This window comes from Lithobates pipiens, unplaced genomic scaffold (assembly GCF_037356315.1).
Source record: "Lithobates pipiens isolate NorthernLeopardFrog02 unplaced genomic scaffold, aLitPip1_a1.2 Scaffold_19, whole genome shotgun sequence".
NCBI lineage: Eukaryota > Metazoa > Chordata > Amphibia > Anura > Ranidae > Lithobates > Lithobates pipiens.
This window is the reverse complement of record NW_027507764.1, coordinates 565,906,081-565,928,465: the sequence shown is the minus strand read 5'-3', so window position 1 is coordinate 565,928,465 and position 22,385 is coordinate 565,906,081. Positions and strand designations below refer to the sequence as shown.

The following is a 22,385-nucleotide window of genomic DNA, read 5'->3' as shown; positions in this document are numbered from 1 at the left end:
AAGAGGGCTCTGCTCAGAAGAGCTTACAATCTAATAGGGTGGGGCAGGTGGTACAAAAGGTTAAGCTGTGGGGAATGAGCTGATGGAAGTGGTAGGAGATTAGTTGGAAACATGATAGGCTTCCCTGAAGAGATGAGTTTTTAGGGATCGCCTGAAGGTAGCGAGAGTAGGGGATAGCCGGACCAGTGGAGGTAGTGAGTTCCAGAGGATGGGAGAGGCTCTGGAGAAATCCTGGAGACGAGCATGGGAGGAGGAGACGAGAGAGCTTGAGAGTAGGAGGTCTTAAGAAGAGCGGAGGGGACGAGTTGGGTGATATTTGGAGATAAGATTGGTGATCTAGCTCGGGGCAGAGTTGTGAATGGCTTTGTATGTTGTGGTTAGTATTTTCCTTCAGATTTACCACAACCACATAATATGAGGTCAAACCTTAGGAGTTTCAATGTGTATGCAATCAGGCAGGCCCTTGAACTACATGGGTTTGGCAAATCTGAAGGAAAAACTCAGCAGAAAAACTGATAGAGATGCCATTAAAGTCCATGTGTGTGTAAAGGCAGGCGCCCCAATACTTTTGGCAATATAGTGTATATGTGATCCAGCGCAGCAGGACCACATTCTCTCAGTAAAGCTACAGGAGGCGGTCCAGACGTGGTTAAGATCTGTGGTTTCCAAATCATTGGTATAGTATAACACTTTTGGTTGGTAAATAGTACATTTTGCTATAGTGGTCTATACATCAGATCATAAAGGACAAATGAGGATGAATGTGGAACAGAAGGCTTTGGTCCCAAAAGAGTAATGCCCCGTACACACAAGCGGATTTTCCATCAGAAAAAACTTGGATGGTTTTTCCGACAGAATTCCGCTCAAGCTTGGCTTGCATACACACGGTCACACAAAAGTTCTCTGAACTTTCAACCTTCAAGAACGCGGTGACGTATAACACTACGACGAGCCGAGAACATGAAGTTCAATGCTTCTGAGCATGTGTCGAATTGTTTCCGAGCATGCGTAGGAATTTTGGCACGTCGGAATTTGTACAGATGATCAGAATTTCCGATCGGAACTTTTTCCGACCGAAAAATTGAGAACACGCTCTCAATCTTTGGCTGGCCGAAATTCCACCAGCAAAAGTCCGATGGAGCATACACACGGTCGCATTTTCCGACCAAAAGCCCTCATCAGACTTTTGCTGACGGAATTTCCGATTGTGTCTACCGGAGCATTACAGTTTCTCCAAATCAGGAAGACTGCGGAGCTATGCATTTCTCCCCTGACAGGGAGGGAATAAAAGCGAACAACAGTATAAGTACCTGTCACTGAGAGGTAAGAGTGAAGGTTCAGATGTTGGCTGGCTGGTTTTCTGTGAATCTTTTTAAGGTTTAGGTAGGAGGTTCCCACACTTCAACAAAAAAACTCCCTTGCAAAGACACCAACCAGTAAAACAAAGAAAGGAAAAGCTTTTCGAAGCAGTTCCAGTTTAAGTTGTTGCTATCACAGACCATCAAACTGTATAGAGATAAGCGCAACAGGTTCTCATGGTGGCCAAACCCTACTGTGCACCCATACATCAGCACTGCCGAAAAAGAAATATTCTGTTAAAACCGTTCTGTGGTAATGAGAGCCACTAAGTAAACCACTGCAGTGTAATGTAAATGTAAGTATCTTGTCCTTTAATGGTCGGAACCTTGACGCTGTCTATTGGCTTTACAGATAAAAGCTGCTTTAACCCTCTGTTCAGCTGTGAGGACATGCATGAAATCACACAGCACTTCTCCGTGTGTCACGTGGATGCTCCTGGCCAACACGAAGGAGCCCCTTCCTTTCCATCGGGGTAAGACACTGATTATTCCATCTCCGTGTGATCTCTGCTTTGACCTTGTGCAATGTGAGAGGTTAATAGACCACTTAGACCTGTCAGTCTGATAGAGATTTACAGGAATTAAGATTTAACAAAGATTAGGGAGGTTAGGAATGAGACTGTCAGGAAATCATTACTCTAATGATAAGGAGCTTTCTTCCTTGCCTCCTTCTTTGCCTTCTTCCTTTATTCTTCTATCGCTTTCTTTCCTGCAGAGCATTTAATTGCACATGAAAAACCATAGATATGCATGCTTCTTTCCCTCCCCCTTTCTTATTTCCTATCTTCCATCTCACTATTTTCCTGCTTTCTTCCTTATTTCTATGCTTGTATCCATCCTTCCGGCCTGTAAGACCTGAATGATTAATTACTTTATTGTAGAGCTTGGACGGCCATAATGGAATAAAGGGGAAACGTTACACACTTCTTCATAGATTAGACCATTCTTATAATTATGTGAGCTTCTGGGACCATGTAGTCAGCCGTGTCGTGAAGCTACGTCCTCCAGCATGGAGGGTTCTTTAAGTGACTGTGAAGGTTCTCATTTATCCAGGTCAGCCTTCCTCAACCTTTTCAGCACAGAGGAACCCTTGAAATAACTTTCCGGTCTCAGGGAATTTCTGCTAAATAAATTACTATATCTACAACTCATGATACGTTAGTGTGATGGTCATTGGGAAGAATGCTCCTTATACTTGTGGCCTTTGGGAAGAAATATCCACTTACATCAGTGTCAGTGAGAGATAATCCGAGAGGCAGAAATTGCTTGTTGCTCAAGGAACCCCTAGCAACATCTGGAGGAACCCTGGTTGAGAAATCCTGATCCAGCTCATGGTAGTCACCTTAAATTGGACTTGTTCTGTAAGGTTGAAGATGTTTTGTAGCTCATCCAAGCCGCATATTCAGTTATATTGAGGGTCAGAAAAATTTCCCAGGTTTATAACCACACAGGTAGCAGTTTGGATAAGCTATGAAATGTCTTAAACATTGCAGAACAAGTCCAATTGAGGCATCTCTGAATGTAGTTGTTTGAGATCTAACACCATACCCCTTAAGACATGAATCGCCCTTCATCTCTGAGATTCAAAACTCATTCATGGAGACCTCACACATTTTTCCTTAGAGGTCCAGTTCTTGCTAACTCCTTCCTAGGTACTAGAACCAAGTAGACATCTCTCTCTGCTTTTCCCACTTTGCATTGCAAACTTGCTTTTCTGCATGCTTAAGAACATTCACTGAAGACCTCTCATAGGTTAAAGCAAATACCATCTTGTTCTTCAGACCAGGAACTCACTTCAACAACAATAACACTATTCATAGCTGGCACTGTTTAACCGTCCTGATCATCGGAGTCTCTCACTTGCTTCCACAATCTATGGAGGTCCTGGGGAAATTGGGGGGGGGGGGGGGGGTATGGTTCCAGCATGTCCATGCTCCCAAAGGATATGAGCACTCTATCTTGAGCTCACATGATTCAGTAATCTTTCACCAGCAGATCAATAGTATATCTTTGATTATAGAATGACCATCAAACTTCAGCAATAGGCACCATTTCTTATAATTGAGTCACCAATCAGGGGACAGAGCCTCAATTATTCAATGATGAGAAAATAGGGTCATTGTTCCTATAGACCCTCTTAAAAACCTTACATTCCTTCTTGCCTTCTTTTCTTTGCTATAGAGCAGTTATTCTCAACCAGGGTTCTCTGCAACCCTAGGGGGTTCCCTCACAGGATGCTAGGGGTTTGTTGAACTGTAGCTGATTAACCTCCCATTTGACACCTTTTTCTGGGTCCTACACCACATGGCAGAGCCAGCTTCATGAGACCAATGATCTTTTTCGCTGTCTGTAAGAGTAGCATTTTGACCACCATTGTAAGTGGGGCATGCTTACCACTGGCCTTTTTCATTTTTCACACTAACCACCAATAAATTGGTTTTAGCAGGGGTTTCCCCAAGACATGAAAATTATTTAAAGGGTTCCTCTAGAACAAAAAGTTTGAGAAAGGCTGCTCTAGAGCCTTCATGGGCACATAGGCGCTCCATGGGTTATCCTGTCTAGGAGTTATCTTCTTGAGTTGGATGATGTTTGACTATGGCTGTTAATGTCTGTCTTTATCTATTCAATATAGGTATGTGTACCCATCCATGGACCAACTGGCTGAAATGTTGCCTGGAGTAGTACAGCAGCTTGGGTAACTGTCACATTTATTGTCTGAAAATCTTCATAGCAATAGTTGTTTTTGTTGCATCACAAACTGCCAACCTTGGTTGAACCCTGCCATCCTCTGTGCAATGCAGCACTGGGCGCAAAACACTGCACCACCTCAGTGTCCATGTTGATTTCAGTAAGTGTTGGTTAGGTCTGGTCCACACCTGAGTGATATGAAGCATGCTTCCCAAAGAGCTTAGATGCTCAACATCAAGATTCCCAAGATGGTCAGTGGTGCCTCTTCACACCTGAGTATCATGTTGCTTGAAGGTTATGGACTCAAAGCCTAAAAATGAGCTTGTTTATGAGCGTCTTTGGTGCCACTCGTTTTTGGTCCCCGCAGTCTTCAATGGGTGTGCCTAAAAACTGACCTAAGAATAGAAGATAATAAGACTTGCCATTTCTTCTCCTAGTAACCAGCTTCCCATTGGCTAAAACAAGAACGCTCAAGTTTACGAACAGCTAAAAACGGCTGAAAAAAGCACACCAAAAAACAATGCTCCAAGAACGCTTGGGAAGCTCAAGATCAAGTGTAAACTTAGCCTTAAATGGTTAAACAAAGAAGGATAAAAACACAGCAATGATCATTTAAAGCTGAACGCTAGGCAGATATAAAAGACGCAATTGAATTCAGCTCTGTATTAATTAATACATCATTAAGAGCTCATTTAGATAACTACTGCTACTGTACTATCCATGAATGGGGAATACATAGGGGTGAATAAAAACACCACCACTCAACACCGGTGGAGGGAGAATAAATAGCACTGCTACTGAGCACCAGTGCGGAGGAGGGGCGTTAACATCAATTCCACAGCCACTAATGGAGGTTATTATTGTGTTCACTGACACCAGTGTTGGGGGTTACTTTGTGTCAAATGATGCCAATGCTTGGGGTTATTATATCTATTGATGCCAGTGCTGGGGGTTATTAATGCATCCACTGATGTCAATGCTGAGGATTATTATTACATTCACTGGCACCAATGCTGGGCAATTATTGCTACAATTAATGCTCATGCTGAGGGTTATTACTGCATCCACTGATGCCAGTACTGAGGATTAAGATTGCATCCACTGAAACCAATGCTGGGGGTTATTTTAACATCCACTGACACCATTGCTGAGGGTTATTATTGCATTCACTGACATCAATGCTGGGGGTAATTATTGCATCCACTGACACCAATGCTAGGGTTCTTATTGCTTCCACTGACAACGGTGATGGGGTTAATATTATTTCCACTGACACCAAAGCTGGGGGTTATTACTGCATCCACTGATATCAATGCCGATGGCTATTATTTCATCCACTGACACCAATTCTGGCAGTTACTATTGCATCCACCAATGCCATTGCTGAGAGTTGTTATTGCATCTGCTGTCACCAATGTTGGGGTTATTATTGCATCTGCTGACACCAATGTTGGGGTTATTATTGCATCTGCTGACACCAATGCTGGGGTTATTATTGCATCCACTGGCACCAGTGCTGGGGTTATTATTGTTTTTGCTAACGCTACTGTTAGGGGCTATTGCATCCACTGATGCCAACACTGAAGGTTGTTTTTGCATTCACTGACATCAATGCTAGGGGTTATTATTCCATTCACTGACACCAATACTGACATTTATGGTGAGGGTTATTTTTGCATCCACTGACGCCAATGCTGGAGTTATTGCTTCCACTGGCACTAATGTTGGGGGTTACTATTGCATTCTCTGATACCAGTGCTAGATGAGTATATTGTGTCCACTGACAATAAAGGTGATTCCAACTTCCTCTTCATTGTGCATTGCAGTATGTTGCAAAAATGCAACCGCATCAAAACTTTAGTGCTTTGAGGTGCATTACAGTGTATGCATCTACTAATACCAATGCTGGGGGTTATTATTGCATCTAAAAATGCCAGTGCTGAGGGTTATTATTGCACCCATTGGCACCAGTGGTGAGGGTTATTTTTGTATCCACTGACACTAATGCTGGGGGTTATTATTTCATCCAGTGACACCAATGCTGGGGTTTATTATTGCATCCAGTGACACCAATGCTGGGGGTTATTATTGCATCCAGTGACACCAATGCTGGGGGTTATTATTGCTTTCACTGACACTAATGTTGGGGGTTTTCATTAAATTCTCTAACAATGATGCTGGGGTGGGGCAGGGTTATTGCAGCCACATCAATGATGACTCCAACTTCCCCTTCATTGTAGCATGTTGCAAAAAAATGCAGCAGTATCATAACTTTGAGCTTTGAGGCGAATTACAGTATATGCATGTCGAATGGGCTTCCTAACTTGATTAATTTAATCTCAATGTAAGAAAACACGCTGCCATTGTGTGGCCCTCTGGAAACATCAAGGGCTGCACTTGAGGTTCTCTATTATTACTGGTCTACCCAATTTCTATGTATATTGCATCTGCTTATGTAGTCTGTTGTGGCTGTACGGTGCCCCCTGCTGGGCATGCAGCATTGAGGCAGTTGTATCCTCAAGTCGTATCACAAAGTGATTGTTTTTTTTTCTTTTTTTTGTGCCTATAGTCTAAGAAGTGTGATTGGAATGGGAATCGGAGCTGGAGCCTATATCCTCACAAGATTCGCTGTAAGTAACCTTCTCTTTTTCCAATGTACGTTTTTTAAATGTAAAACTGACCTGAACCCTTGCCTTCCCATATCCCTAATCTAGTCTAATAATTACTTACCAGTGAATACAGGCCCCCATTCAACCAGAGCCTGACTACAGCAGTGTAGCATGTGTCCATTGTGTGACAGCACTCAGCGCCTAGAGGCGATTCAGTTCGCATTGTGCGCTATACAAGTATTTCATTCATTCATTCATTCACTCTCCGGAGCCTGTGTTTCGTCACATATTGCGACCCATCACATTTGGCTACCCGCTGGAGTGCGCATGCGTGACGCCAGATTCCCTGACCTATCAGAATGTGTAACGGAGGTGACGTTCCGTCGCCGCCATCATCTTGCTACACCTTGCACTTCTCTACAGTAAGCATACACTAAGAAGGGGAAAGCCGACATCTTGTTACACCCACCGGAGTTGTGCATTTTATACTTCTTTTTAACAGTAAAGTCAGTTTATATAGTGAAATACAGGACTTAGAACTCCGCTTGACTGGTTAGATGTTGAATTTTAAAAGCAGCGGCAAGCCTGCTCACCTCACAGGTTTGCTGATCTGACACAAGTTTGTTGCTTTTAAAATTGAACATCTAACCAGTCAGACGGAGTTCTAAGTCCTGTATTTCACTATAGATACTCACTTTACTGTTAAAAATAAGTGTAACATGGAAAACTCCAGTGGGTGTAACAAGATATCCGCTTTCCCCTTCTCAGTGTATCCTAAGCCCTTGTACACACGGTTGGACATTCCGACAACAAAATCCGACGGATTTTGTCCGAAACTGGTGTTGCATGCACACGTTCAGACAAAGTTGTCGGAAAATCCGATTATTTGGAACGTGATGACGTTTGTACATTACAACGGGACTACGTTCAGGCTAGTAGAAACTGTTGCATACACACGGTCGGACAAAGTTGTCGGAAAATCCAACGTGATGACGTTATTTCGTTATGACGGGGCTACTTTCACGCTAGTAGCCAATAGCTTTGGTCTTGTAATTTGATCTGAGCATGCGTGCCACTTTGTCCGATCGGAATTCTCTACAAACGATCGGACAAAGTCCTATCGGATCATGTTGTCGGAAAATTGTATATCCAGCTCTCAAACTATGTTGGTTGGACATTCCGACGGAAAAAGTCCCATGGAATTTCCGACCGTGTGTACAAGGGCTTACTGTAGAGCAGTGTGGGGTGTAGCAAGATGGTGGTGACTAAAGGTCACTTCCGTTACACATTCTGACTGGTCGCTTAACTGGTTCCCGACCAGCGCACGCCGATGTACGTCGGCAGAATGGCACGGGCAGGCATATTGGCGTACAGGTACGTCCAATCTTCAACGCCGCCCTGCCATCGCGAGCGTGCCGGTTGGGACCCTCGTGAGTCCGGTCACGGGTCCCGTGGACTCCCAACGCCGCGAGCATACCCGCGATCGTCTCACGGGGTGGCTGAACGAAGAGCTGCCTTTGTAAACAGCATCTCACCGTTCTGCCTAGCAACTAGTGACGCTGATCTCTGCTCCATGTGATTGGAGCAGAGATCAGTGTTCACTAAAGGAAAGCCCAGCCCCCAAAAGTTAGTAACACACCCCTAGGAACATTTAACCCCTACACTGCCACCCACTGGTTAACCCCTTCACTGCCAGTGTCATTTACACAGGAATCAGTGCATTTATATAGCAGTGATTGCTGTATAAATGACAATGGTCCCCAAAATGTATCCGATGTGTCCGCCATAATGTCACAGTCACAATAAAAATCGCTGATCGCCGCCATTACTAGTAAAAAAAAAAAATATTAATAAAACCATAAAACTATCCCCTATTTTGAAAACGCTATAACTTTTGCGCAAAACAATCAAAAATCGCTTATTGCAATTTTTTATTACCAAAAATATGTAGAAGAATACGTATCGGCCTAAACTGAGGGAAAAAAATGTTTTTTTATATATTTTTGGGGGATATTTATTATAACAAAAAGTAAAAAATAATGCGTTTTTTTCAAAATTGTCGCTCTATTTTTGTTTATAGCGCAAAAAATAAAAACAGCAGGGGTGATCAAATACCACCAAAAGAAAGCTCTATTTGTGGGAAAAAAGGACGTCAATTTTGTTTGGGAGCCACGTCGCACGACCGCGTGATTTGTCAGTTAAAGCGACGCAGTGCCGAATCGCAAAAAAGTGCTCTGGTCTTTGACCAGCAAAATGGTCCGGGCTGAAGTGGTTGATGAATCGTGTGGTCAAGTTACGCATGCGCAGTGCAAAATTTCTCAGCAGAACGTCACTTCCGTAGCAAAATGTGATGGGTCACCGAATGTGACGAAACACCTGCTGTTCTGCAGTCTTGCTGTCCTTGCCCCACCTCCTACCTGCTCTTAAAGTGTTACTAAACCCACAACACTGAAATCAGTCTGTATAGGTAGTAAAGCATGCTTGTTATACTCACTGTGGAACCTAAGGGGTTAATCCTCCGCATTGTGTAAAAAGGCTGCTTGTCATTGTATGCACAGATCCTCCCCCTCCCTGCACTGTCCCTCTGGACAAGTCTGGATAAGACAGAGCCTTTGGAGTCAGGCTGCACATGCTCAGTTTGGTGTGTATTGCTAGAGAGGTTTTTTTTTTTTTTTGCTTGGGAGGGTGCATGTGATCAGCACAGGGCCAATCGGCACTCTCCAGACAGAGGGTCGGGGGTCCTGCAGCCTCATAGGGCAACTCAGTGAATTTGAAAACTCCTCCTACAAGTTTCACCAGGAACTGAGAGAAATCACAAGACTGCTATATACTGCTGATGAGAAAAGGTAATTTAGCGTTTTATATTTACTAAAATAATTGCCTTTCCATGTTCTGTGTACTGTGGGGGACCAGAGATAGTGAATGCAGGCTCCTGGGTTTAGTAACAGAGAACATCACCATACTGTTGCAGAGAGCACTTCCACTGTAAGCCTGATTTTGGCTTTCAGATGGTGGAACCTCATTATAACAAGAGATTTCAACTGATTACACTAAAGAAAAAAAATAAAATAATAAAGCTTTTGAAGAAATGCCTAAACAGCCTCTTCATGTATTTGCTCGGAGTTGAATATTAAAACAGTGTTCATTGCCCAGATTCTAAAGTTCTGATTGGATTACACGCTCAGCATTAAAGAGAGTTATCTCCTAAATCTCGCCTAAATTCACAGTGAACTGCCACGGGAACAGGAATTGGCTGCCATTGCGGTGACAGCACACTGGTGTCATATCAGTGGAAAATTGTTCTCTGAACAAGGAACTCTTTTTTTTTCTCTTCTAGCTAAACCATCCCAGCATGGTGGAGGGCCTGGTGCTCATTAACATTAACCCATGTGCAGAAGGATGGATGGACTGGGCAGCCACTAAGGTAGGTGGACTACATGGTTCAGTTCAATCAGGAGTCAGGACCATCTTTAATATTATTTGGACCCTGAGCAATAATAATAATAATATTTTTTATTATTAATTCTTATTTTTTTTGGGTCTAAGTTTTATTTTAAGGGGGGGTGGAGGGGGAGCATGGACGGGCGAAGCTGGGTGAGCCAATCTCCAAGGTTGATACATGTCAGAAGACGAGAATTGAGAATCTCGTCTTCTTCTTTTTATACTGCTTATATGGATATATCATGTAAACGAAAAATGTAAAAAGGGTGAAAATGTTTAATAAAGATCGAATTATAAAAAAAAAAAAAATTGGACCCTGTGAAAAAATGTTCTGTGCCCCACGCAATTTCGCTCTCCACCTGCTCTGAGAAATAAAATAAATAGCGGCTAGACTCGAAATCAGTTTACTGTATCAGATGAGGCAGCGATTGCGATTGGTTGCCAGAGGTTACAGCATATCATTAATGCTTAGTGACTGGTTGCTAGAGGTTACAGCACACATTAAGGCTCACTGATTAGTTGCTAGAGGTTACCGCATATGATTTCTGCTTGTCGATTGGTTGCTAGAGATTACTGCACAGTAATACTGCTCACTAATTGGTTGCTAGAGATTACTGCACAGTAATACTGCTCACTAATTGGTTGCTAGAGGTTACAGCACATCATCTCCTCACTGCAGGGGGCATGATATACATATGACTGCCGCATTTATTTACATATCAATGCTGCCTGCCTACGCTATTTACATATTAATCCAACTGCTATTTACATATGAATGCCGGTTATTTACATGTAAACACAGGTTACGCAGGTGAGTCATCTGTACACAACAATAGGGCAGAGCTGGGCAGCATTAGTAGCATTTCACACTGAGATATCAGGACACAGCACAGGACTAAAACTTCAAGGGATAAGGGAGTTTAAACCTGGATAGTTGGCAAGTATGAAGCAGCTGCTTTGGACCCCACAACAATGACAGGGCCCAGGGCAGCTGCCCCTTTTGCCCTGCATTAAAGACAGCCCTACATTCAGTGCAATTCAAGTTTTTATTCCATTTCATCATTTTTTTATTTATTTTTTTACCTTTACATTTTTAAGCTGATGATTTATCATTTTTAAGGATTTCTATAAAATCTTTTATTTCACAAATAAACATTTAATGCTGCAGCCATTGTATAGTAAGAAAAGGCAGTCCTGACTGCATGCTTGGTGGCAGCCTGTGTATAACTGACTAGGTCAGATGCAGGGCTGGTGCAAGGATTTTTGACACCCTAGGCAAAACCTAATTTTGCCGCTCCCACCCTTGGCTCCACCCCTGACCCCACCCTATTTGCCCTGCCCGTGTATACCCCACCTTTTTTAATGCAACGCCCATTAAATGCAGCCCACCAGCGCCCATCAATGCAGCCTCACAAGCGCCCATCAATGCTGCCTCACCAGCGGCCATCAAATGCAGCCTCACCAGCGGCCATCAAATGCAGCCTCACCAGCACCTATCAAATGCAACCTCACCAGAGGCCATCAAATGCAGCCTCACCAGTGCCCATCAAATGCAGCCTCACAAGCGCCCATCAATGCAGCCTCACCAGTGGCCATCAAATTCAGCCCCACCAGCACCTATCAAATGCAGCCTCACAAGCGCCCATCAATGCAGCCTCACCAGTGGCCATCAAATTCAGCCCCACCAGCACCCATTGATGAATGTTTGCTTGCTTCCATTCATTCAGAGGCACAGTTCTCTGCCATCGCTGCACTTCTGACACTATGGGCAAGTAGAGTGGCGGCTTCCTGCTGATGTTGAGACTTAGTTTCTTGCTGCAGAGAGAAAAGAGTAGAAACACCAGTGTCCGAGCGCCCTAGGCAGCAGTGCTCCCTAGTGGTAGCACCGGCCCTGGTCAGATGCACAGGGAGGGTCATTCAGCACTGCATGTAATCTGATCTTTCCCGCTATTCTGGCCTATTATTGATCATTTTTTGATGATTTATCACATTACATTAACTTTTTATTTTACAAATAAACATTTACTGCTTTGGGCAACAATCACTGTATAATAAAAAAAAAAAAAGGTCAATCCTGCCTGCATGCTTGTTGGCTGCCTGTGTGTAACTGACTAAGCCAGATGGAGAGAGAGGGTGAGGGACTGCCTCTGAATCATTCATTGCGAGGTATTTTTAATTTTTTTTGTTGTAGGTTTATACTTACCTAGGTGGACGCAGCATCGGTCCGACACTGTATCTGTCTCCCGGCACCTCTTCATTGGGAACCGAGCGATCGAACACCGCTGATGGCTCAGTTCTCACAGATCCCTGAGAGGAGAGCTGCTGACTGTCAATCAGCAATTCTCCGCTCTGCCCCCCTCATGCTCACTGGATCGCTGAGCTGTGGAGGGGGTGAAATGGCCGGTTCAGGCTCTCAGTGCCACGCTGAGAGGCTGAGACGGGTGTCAGTCCAGGCACCTGGTGGATCCAGACTTTATTATCGGGATGACGCGGTGCCTGGACTGATTCCTGTAATGTCAGAAGAGAGCGGACTTCAGACCACTCTCTGCTGAAAACATGTCACAGGAGTGCAAAACGAATTTCACCCTTGTGACCAAGAGGAGAAGCCCAGCCAAACAAGCTCAGTCTGGACTTCTCCTTTCAGCATTGTATGTAATCTGATCTCTCCTACTGATCTTGGCTGGTTTTCAGCACAGCTGTAGGAAATGCTTCCAGAATAACTTTTATTAACCACTTGCCGACCGCCCTATAGCACATATACTGCTACAGGGCGGCCGCACTTCCGAGTATCAGGCGTGAGTGCGCGCCGCCAGTGTCTTGCTCCCACTGTGAATCTACACAGCAGGAGCTGATCAGCGGTTCCCCAGACCCGATGTCTGCCGGGACCCGCTGATCATTCTGTGCACTGGCAGAACAGCAATCTGCCTACGTAAACAAGGCAGATTGCCATCCTGTGAGTGTAGAAAGCATGGATCCTGTGTTCCTGAAAGACAGAAACACTGTTCCGTGCCTTCCACTAGTAAAAGCACCTCCCCCTCTAGACTGAAACACCGGGTTGGGCACACATTTAACCCTTTGATCGCCCCTGATATTAACCCCTTCCCAGCCAGTGTCATTAGTACAGTGACAGTGCATATTTTTAGCACTGATCACTGTATTAGTGTCACTGGTCCCCAAAAAGTGTCAAAAGTTTCACTTAGGTATCTGATTTGTCCGCTGCAATGTCGCAGTCCCGCTATAAGTCGCTGATCATTACTAGTAAGAAATAAAATAAAAAATCCATGAATCTATCCCATAGTTTGTAGACACTATAACTTTTGTGGCGGCCAATCCACCGGACATTTGGCGGAGGTCCACCAGACTTTCCAAATAAAAGGACTTGCACAAACACGGACTAAAGTCCGTTCATTTTGAACGTGACTCCAGGTAGACGGGACTAGCGAAGGAAGTCAATGTCGCCACCTCCATCGGCGAGATTGACACCTTGCTAGCCCTGTCGCCTGGTATGGGTTTTAAGGGGAAGCCTTATTGGAATACAAATTTGATAGGAAATTCCAATACCTATATTTTAATAGTTAGCAATAGTTAAGTTATTTTTAGTTAAAACGCGAATTTTTGGATTTTTGCATTTTCGTTCTTATTTTTGGATTTTCGTTCTTTTGAATTTTCAAATTTTCATTCTTATTTTTGGATTTCTGAATTTTCATATTTTCTAATTTCGGAATTTCGGAATCTTCTATTTCCGAATTTCTAATTTCCAAGTTTTTGAATTTCCAAATTTTCGAATTATCAAAATGTTTAATTTTTTGATTGGCAAATTTTCGAATTTCTCATTTCCAAATTTCCGAATTTTCAAATTTCCAACATTTCAAATTTTTTGATTGTCATATTTTCGAATTTCTCATTTTCGAATTTTCGAATTTTTCATTTCCAATTTTCTGAATTTTCAAATTTCCAAAATTTCAAATTTTTTGATTGTCAAATTTTCGAATTTCTCATTTCCCAATTTTAGAATTTCTCATTTTCAAATTTTCAAATTTCCGAATTTCCAGATTTCCAAAATTTCACATTTCTTGATTTTAGAATTTCCGAATATTTGGAAAAATTTGAAAATTCGAAAATACGGAAATTCGTATATATTTCCAAATTAACGGATTTGTCTAAATTTGTTAAAAAAAAATAATTCGGAATTAAACTAATTGCACATGTCTAGTAGCTACAGCCATAGCAGGCCATGCATCTGCTATGAGACCCAGAAGTACAGTGGCTAGCACTTATAACACAGTGTTTCATATGTGCAGCAATAACATTTGGCACATCAGAAAAATATATTTGGAATTTAATTTGGGAATATTTACAAAATTGTTTTAAATGGTATTACATTTCACCAGAGGAATTACCTTGAGATGGATATTTCAGATACAGTGGGACCCTTAGGTCGGGTTCACACTATTGCGAATTGGATGTGGGTTTCTCCGCATCCAATTACCATATCAGAAGATTGTGGCCGGTTCTCTATGGGGCACACATCTCCGCACCGTCTCCGGTTGTTTCTATTAAATTTGCTAGCTTGGCAAGTATGAAAAGCTAGTAAATGCTTATTTCAGAGACACTGCTGAGAAAAACACACAGCTCTGTTCATAAAATCATTGGTGTTTTTACATTCCTGTATTTTTTGGTGCTTACACTTTTGTCTTTTTTCTTTTTACGCAAAACAAATTATGAGTTGTCTTTGTTCTTTAACTTGCTCCGGTACCTTTTCTCTTAGTAGCAGTGCAAGTTCTTGTTTGGTCTCTGTCAATTTTTGCATTTATTTATTCATCTGTCTCTGTTTGTGCCTCTCTATTGCAGCTCTCTGGATTGGCCCACGGCTTAACCGAAATGGTGATCTCTCATCTCTTTGCCAAGGTACATTGGAGAATTTATAGAAAATGAAGTAATAACCTTTTTTTTTTCATTGCAAGAAAAATGCATCACTTGTCTGGCTAAAGTATTAGCAGTAGCTTTATAAATACAACACCAACCCCAATAGTGAGTCTATCTGCAATCCTTACCTTGAAGTAGAGTATTTGCTAATTTTATGGCTATGAAGTGAACCGGTTAAGTGGTCCTTTGGACCTCTCAAAGTGACTCTAATGCCCCGCACACACAATCGGACTTTCCGACAACAAAACCGTGGAATTTTGTTCGAAGGCTGTTGGCTCCAACTTGTCTTGCATACACACGGTCACACAAATGTTGGCCAACAATTGGGAACGTACAAGCCGTATGACAAGCCGAGAGAAAGGAAGTTCAATAGCCAGTGCGGCTCCTTATGCTTGATTCCGAGCATGCGTGAATTTTTGTGCGACGGACTTGTGTACACTCGATCGGAAATTCATACAACAAAGTTTTGTTGGTGGAAAATTTGAGAACCTGCTAGCCAACATTCGTTGGCGGAAAGTCCGACAACAAATGTTCGATGGAGTGTACACTCGGTCGGGCTTTCAGCCAACAAGCTCACATCCAACATTTGTTGTCAGGAAATCCGATCGTGTGCACGGGGCATAAGGGAATCTAACTAACAAAACATGTCATACCTGCTCTGTGCAGTGGTTTTGCACAAAGCAGCCCCAATCCTCCTTTCGTGGGGTCCCCCACTGGCGCTCTTGGCTCCTTCCACCTGCAGAGTGCCCCGATAGCAAGCCACTTGCTATGAGGACACTCAGGCGAGCTCGGTCCCTGAGCCGTGTTGTGTGTGTCCATTGACACACAAAGCATGATTCAACCCCCCCCAACACTCTCTCCAAACAGGCTGTGATTAACAGCAGCAGGGGCAAATAGCTCCCACAGCTGCCTCATTGTCCAGTGAGGGGAGAGAAATTTGATCCGTGAGAGCTGCTGCTCTGGAGCACAGAGCTGGATTGAGATCGGGCCCAGTTATGTATATATATATATGTATTGGGGTAAAAACCTCCTACCTTTAGAACCACTTTAACAACTGCCATATGCTGTTGGCTAAACTGTAACTAGCCTGAGCAATTAATTACACTTTCTGAGCCTGCAAGTCTTTCCTAGGCTCAAGGGGGTTAATTGTTCCCATTTATCGATGGAAGGAGGCTCCAGTATACAGTGGGGGGGGGGTCAAATTTCTGGATTATGACTATCTGACCAGCCAATCCCCGAGCAGCTGTATTCAGAGGTATGACTTGGGTAGGTCAAAAATATTTAGAAGCACCTTGGAGTTCTGCTTGGGTCTTTCCTAGGGCTGAGGTATCTGCTGAAGGCCCAAGAACCACAACTGAAGATGACATGTTTTCCTTAGGTGATCTGGGCTTACAAGGATTCATCTAACTGAAGGGTGTCGCAAAGGAGCTGGGTAGAAGCTGCTGTTGGACTTTGTAAGCAGAATTAATTGCCCACCAATCAAGGTACCTTTGACTTATACCTTGACTGGTGGCTAATCAGGGTATCCTTGGCTGCTATCATAGGGCCAAGAGCCAGATTGATTGAGAGAGATTCACTGTAACTTATTAAAGACTGTGACTGCTCTTACAGAGTCATAGATCTTGTTGTCTACTCCTCTAATTCCAGTAGTTAACAAAGGGGCTGTTCAGAAATGGCCTTCTGCTGCTAAAATTGGTAATTAAAAGTACCGTACCCAGCCTCCATTTTTGTGCCTTTTTTTGTGTCTCCTGCTTCCCTAGGCCAAACTTTCTCTCCAGTCTTTGAGTTTGGCAATAAAAGGTAAAAAAAATAGAGACTGGAGCCTATTTGTTGCCCCAGTTATGATGGTACATTGAGTGAGGTTGCAGGGTTGGTTACCCATGGACAAGGCATGAGAACCCAAACATCTCAACAGTTTCTTAGGGAGTCAGTGCTACACAGGACACTTGCACATCATGCCCTCCACCCAGTAGGTGATCTCCAGTCAGCAAATTAATGAACCATATATATATATATCTTTAGGGGATTGCGCCTCCCACTCACTATTTATACTACCCCCTTCTCAATAGAGTATGCTTAATAATACTTATATTCACTAAATAATCACTGTGCCCCCATATTATCCAAAATATATACACAAGACATTAATTTATAATTGCAAAAAATATAGCGTCCTTATTGTGCATATTTTAATTCGATTGCTCCAACTGTGCCGTCTTAATCACCGATCATCTTCTAATCAAAAGTCCACTTGTGTCAACTAAAATAACCAAAACTGTGCCACCGTCACCAAGCAGAATGGCCACTCACCAGATGTCCCCAATCAGTAAGCCTTCGGTTCATTCAACGGATAACCAATCCACAACGCATTCCTCCCGTTAGCAATTCCTCAACGTCCATATATTCATACAAAATTAAATGGAACCAATATAGTGTAAAACCGTTTTAACTTTAATGGAAAAATCAATAAAAAAACGTATTGCACTCACATTTCAATGTGTCTATTGGCCAAGCCTTTCCAGCAATGAGAAAACCTTTCTAAAATCAGGCAAGCCACTGATGTTCCGCAGGTGGTGTTAGTCTCCCTCCACTGGGCCAACCTGTTCCTGGCTTGTATTCAAGGACCGTATGTCTCCCACAACTCCTGCGCGTTTCGCATTTGAGGGTGTCGGCCAATAGACACATTGAAATGTGAGTGCAATACGTTTTTTTATTGATTTTTCCATTAAAGTTAAAACGGTTTTACACTATATTGGTTCCATTTAATTTTGTATGAATATATGGACGTTGAGGAATTGCTAACGGGAGGAATGCCTTGTGGATTGGTTATCCGTTGAATGAACCAAAGGCTTACTGATTGGGGACATCTGGTGAGTGGCCATTCTGCTTGGTGACGGTGGCACAGTTTTGGTTATTTTAGTTGACACAAGTGGACTTTTGATTAGAAGATGATCGGTGATTAAGACGGCACAGTTGGAGCAATCGAATTAAAATATCGCACAATAAGGACGCTATATTTTTTGCAATTATAAATTAATGGCTTGTGTATATATTTTGGATAATATGGGGGCGCAGTGATTATTTAGTGAATATAAGTATTATTAAGCATACTCTATTGAGAAGGGGGTACTATAAATAGTGAGTGGGAGGCGCAATCCCCTAAAGATATATATATATACATCATTCACTTACCCTGGTTTTTCTGGGGGGGGGGGACTAGGACTGGGATTGCAGCGGCCCCTTGTAAAGGGATGGCGTTGGTGCGCTGCATCAGCATGACTTAACTGCCCATAGTTGGACAATACTAAATCTTTATTTGGACTGTCCACTGAAGTGAGCAGTGAAGGCCAAAATATAAAGCAAAGACATTTAGCAACATGAACCCAAATGAAGAAAGCAAAATGCTTTCCATTACCCTATAGTCAACCAAATAGTTCTGGTCAATACAAGTTGACTTCTTGGCTTCTCTATGCACATCAGACAGATCATGGCTGGTGGAAGAAGCCAGCAGGGTGGTGTCTCCCTGAAAACATCTCAGCACCCTGCCTCAATACTCCTCGCAAGAGCCCTCAGTCCTCAGTGGTACGATTCATTTGACCAAAAGTATCACATGCACTACTTTTAAAAACACACAACAGCTGGATCACATGGTACTGCACTCGAGTGCAGGCAAATCCATTGCGTTTGTGATCTGCATTTGAGGTGGCGTTGGGAATACATTGACACCCACAGCGGTCTTGGGTTTTGAATGTGGTTGCGGGAAATGTGCATGAAAACGGGTTTCCTGCATTGCGAACTGGTTTGAATTCTTTATTTCTTTGCAAGAATACAAAACATAAGTTGTTAATAATAACTACATATAAGAAATACTTTCTGGTAACCAAATATTCCATTAAACATCATCAATAAAGTACAACATAATATATTCCTGCCATTTTTATAAACAAAACAAAACAATATCAATACGATATCCAATACAATATCCATTCCCCATAGCGGTCCTCCTACTCAGAAAAAAAAAAAAAAAAAAAGGGGGAGGAAAGCCGGTCCCGCCCAACAGAGGGTGTGGTTTACATCACTCAACCAGTTCATCTAATCCTCCGTTTCTTCTCCAATCAACCTCTTCCCCTCCTCTGACTGTAAAAAAATTTCCCATGGGGCCCAGATTTGCGCTATAGCTTCCCTTTCCTCAGGAGGCATAGGGATCAAATTCTCCATGATCCCAATTTTCCTTACTTTGTTTAACCAACTGGTTTGAACCGGCCTTTAACAAGGCTAAAAGCACATAAGAAGCCTGAGCAATGAAGCCATGTGGTGAGTAGTTGACTATATATTGTTATATTTTATTATATTATATCATATAATATACCTTAAAAATATGTGACCATAGAATTAGTCATTTCATTTTCTGGGATAAAAACAAGGCGATGCCCTTTAATTCTTTAGCATTGCACAACCATCACTGATGTACTGGAACCCAAATGACGTAGGATAATAAATGATTAACAATCACCCCTTTTTAGTAGTTATGAAATGTATTTTATCAAGTCATATGCAGCGCATTTTATCCGAGCGTGTGTAAATAACCCCCTTTTTGCTAATGTTAGTGCAGACAATAAGCTAAGTGATTGCAGATAACTCGCGGTGAGCTATTATGGGTATAATAGGCAGTGTACGGACATGGTCCTGCCTCGCATCCTCATGTGTACGTGAAAGATCTGGTGTTGTTAATGTTGTCGGGGCTCTAGAGAAACAGCTTGTGTCCTGACCTACTTTACAAATTCATAACCGCAGGGAATCGCGGCCTAGCTCTTTGTAGTATAATTGTTTTCAGCTGAGACTTTCCGTTTTCTATGTGTCTGTCTAGGATGAAATCAACAACAACCATGATTTGATTTACACCTACCGCCAGCACATCATGAACATCAACCAAAATAATCTAGCGCTTTTTGTGAAGTCCTACAACAGGTAAATGTGGAATGGTGCAGAAAGTGTGAGCACGGTCTAGGCAGTGTGCATGCAGCCCATCTATGGGTGGAGGGCTGACATAACTCTCTGCTATGCTAAATACACTAACTCCACTGGTCATTGATACATTGGCTTTTGACCCCACAACCCCTTGCCAAATCGTTGGGCTATACTTGAACTCTCCAATAGTTGATCTCTCAAAATTACAAGTTTTTTTCTAGAAGAGCAGCTAAGAATAGACAGGTAGACAGGCAAATATTAGCCTGAAGCTCCACCTGCTGGACAGAAGTGAAAAAGGCAAGTATTCATAAATGACATTATTTTTCGGTGGTAGGCAACCTCGACAATCCAAAACTGTGATACAATTCCCCTATGCAGACGCAACTATATCCAATCAGTTAAATTAGAACTCTGGGCAAAACTTTTTTTTTCATCCCAAGCAAGCAAGGTCCATATAGACATGGATGAGTGAGTTTGGGGTGGAGGAACTTGACTGGCCTGTACAGAGTACTGACCTAAACCCAATAAAACACCATTGGGAGGACTTAGAGAATGCAAGCCAGGCCTTCTCCAACATAAGAGCCAGGCCTTCTCCAACATAAGAGCCTGACCTCACAAATGCGCTTCTGGAAGAATGGTCAAACATTCCCATTGACACACTCCTAAACCTTGTGGACGGCCTTCCCAGAAGAGTTGAAGCTGTTATAGCTGCAAAGTGTAGAACTAGAATATAGGGTTATGCCCTGTACACACGGTCGGACATTCCGACAAAATCCATCGGATTTTTTCCAAAGGATTTTGTGCCAAATTGTCTTGCATACACACAGTCGGACAAAGTTGTTGGAAAATCTGATCGTTCCCGAACGAGGTGATGTACAAAACGTACGACAGGTCTACGTAGAGGCCAGATCGGATTTTATTGTGGAAAATTTTTTAGGTCCTGCTCTCAAATTTTTTCCGACGGAAAAAGCCCCCTAGAGCCCACACACGATCGGATTTTTCGACAACATAATCCGATCGGAAAATCCGACCGCGTGTACAAGGCATAAGTCTTTCAATGGAGACAACTGTCTAAAAGGGGAATTCCCTTCACTTTGAAGAGATTTGCTGTAACTTCACCTTGTCATCTTTGTGAAAGTAATTGAAGGCAAATCTCCCCAATGGGACACAGAAAGGAACAATAAATCAATAGGGCAACCTTTCTCAATTTTTTTACTCTAGAGCAGTGGTCTCCAAACTGTGGCCCGGGGCCAGATTGCCCTTTTCCAGCTCTTGAGGCACAATTCCTGCCACTGATACCAATAATGGGGCACTAATCCTCCCACTGACACCAGCGATGGGGCACGATTCCTCCCTCTGAGACTAATGATGGGGCATTGTTCCCGAAGCCAGGTCATTTTCTACTCCTACTGGCCACAGTCCAGCCCCTCTAAATTCTGAAGGACAGTAAACTGGCCCTTTATTTTGAAAGTTTGGAGACCCCTGATCTAGAGGAACCCTTGAAATAATTTTCAGGTCTCGGGGAACCCCTGCTAAAACCAATTCAATAGGGGTCCATGGGAAAAATGCTTCTTACACTGGTGGTCAGTGGAAAGGTTGCCCCCTTTACAGATCATTGGTGTCACTGGCTCTGCCAAGTGGCATTGGCCCTGGAACTAGGCAGGCACCATCTAATGGGAGGTTGATTAACCACAGCTCAAGGAACTCCAAGCCCTTGTACACACGGTCGGAGATTCTGACTGAATGTGTCTGATCGGACCGTTTTGTCAGAAATTCCGACTGTGTGTGGTCTACATTGGACTCTTTCCGTCGGAGTATCCGACGGACCAAGTTTTTCAACTTGTTGGTAAAATTTTCCGACAAAATGCTCCGATCGGACATACTCCGATCATGTGTAGAGAATTCTGATTGGACAAAGTGCCACGCATGCTCAGATCAAATTCCTACACCAAAGCTACTAGCGTGAACGTAACCCCGTCATAACGAAATAACGTCATCACGTTGGATTTTCCGACAACTTTGTCCAAACGTGTGTATGCAACAGTTTCGGACAAAATCCGTCGGACAAAATCCGACGGATTTGGTTGTCGGAATCTCCGACCATGTGTACAAGGGCCTAGTGATCTTAGGAGGATCCCTAGGTTTCCTCAGAGCTTTATCCAAAACAAACAAAAACAGTTTTGCCTATATTTTTGGCTATGTGCACATGACCTTTTCTCCTGCACTGGTTAACCAGCAGTGCGTGGAGATTCAATGGGATTGATAATATGGTGGTAAATCTTATCTCCCTTTGATTTGTGGTTGCCCCTTGTTCAAAAGTAAAGGTTGTTGGATAGCATAGAGTCGTATTAAGCCACAACAGAGAGAGAACTGTCACCAGCACACCATGGGTCTC

The 22,385-nt window shown here is 43.0% G+C and overlaps 1 protein-coding gene across 1 annotated transcript in view; it reads left to right on the top strand.

Moving 5' to 3' along the window:
• Window positions 1–22,385, top strand: part of NDRG1 (N-myc downstream regulated 1) — a gene marked incomplete in the record, with an annotated part of 99,259 nt that overhangs the window by 61,697 nt on the left and 15,177 nt on the right. The window contains 6 exon segments of the mRNA XM_077493371.1: window positions 1,711–1,831; window positions 3,991–4,053; window positions 6,616–6,676; window positions 9,993–10,079; window positions 14,948–15,004; window positions 19,890–19,990. Coding sequence (XP_077349497.1) covers window positions 1,711–1,831; window positions 3,991–4,053; window positions 6,616–6,676; window positions 9,993–10,079; window positions 14,948–15,004; window positions 19,890–19,990 — 490 coding nt within the window.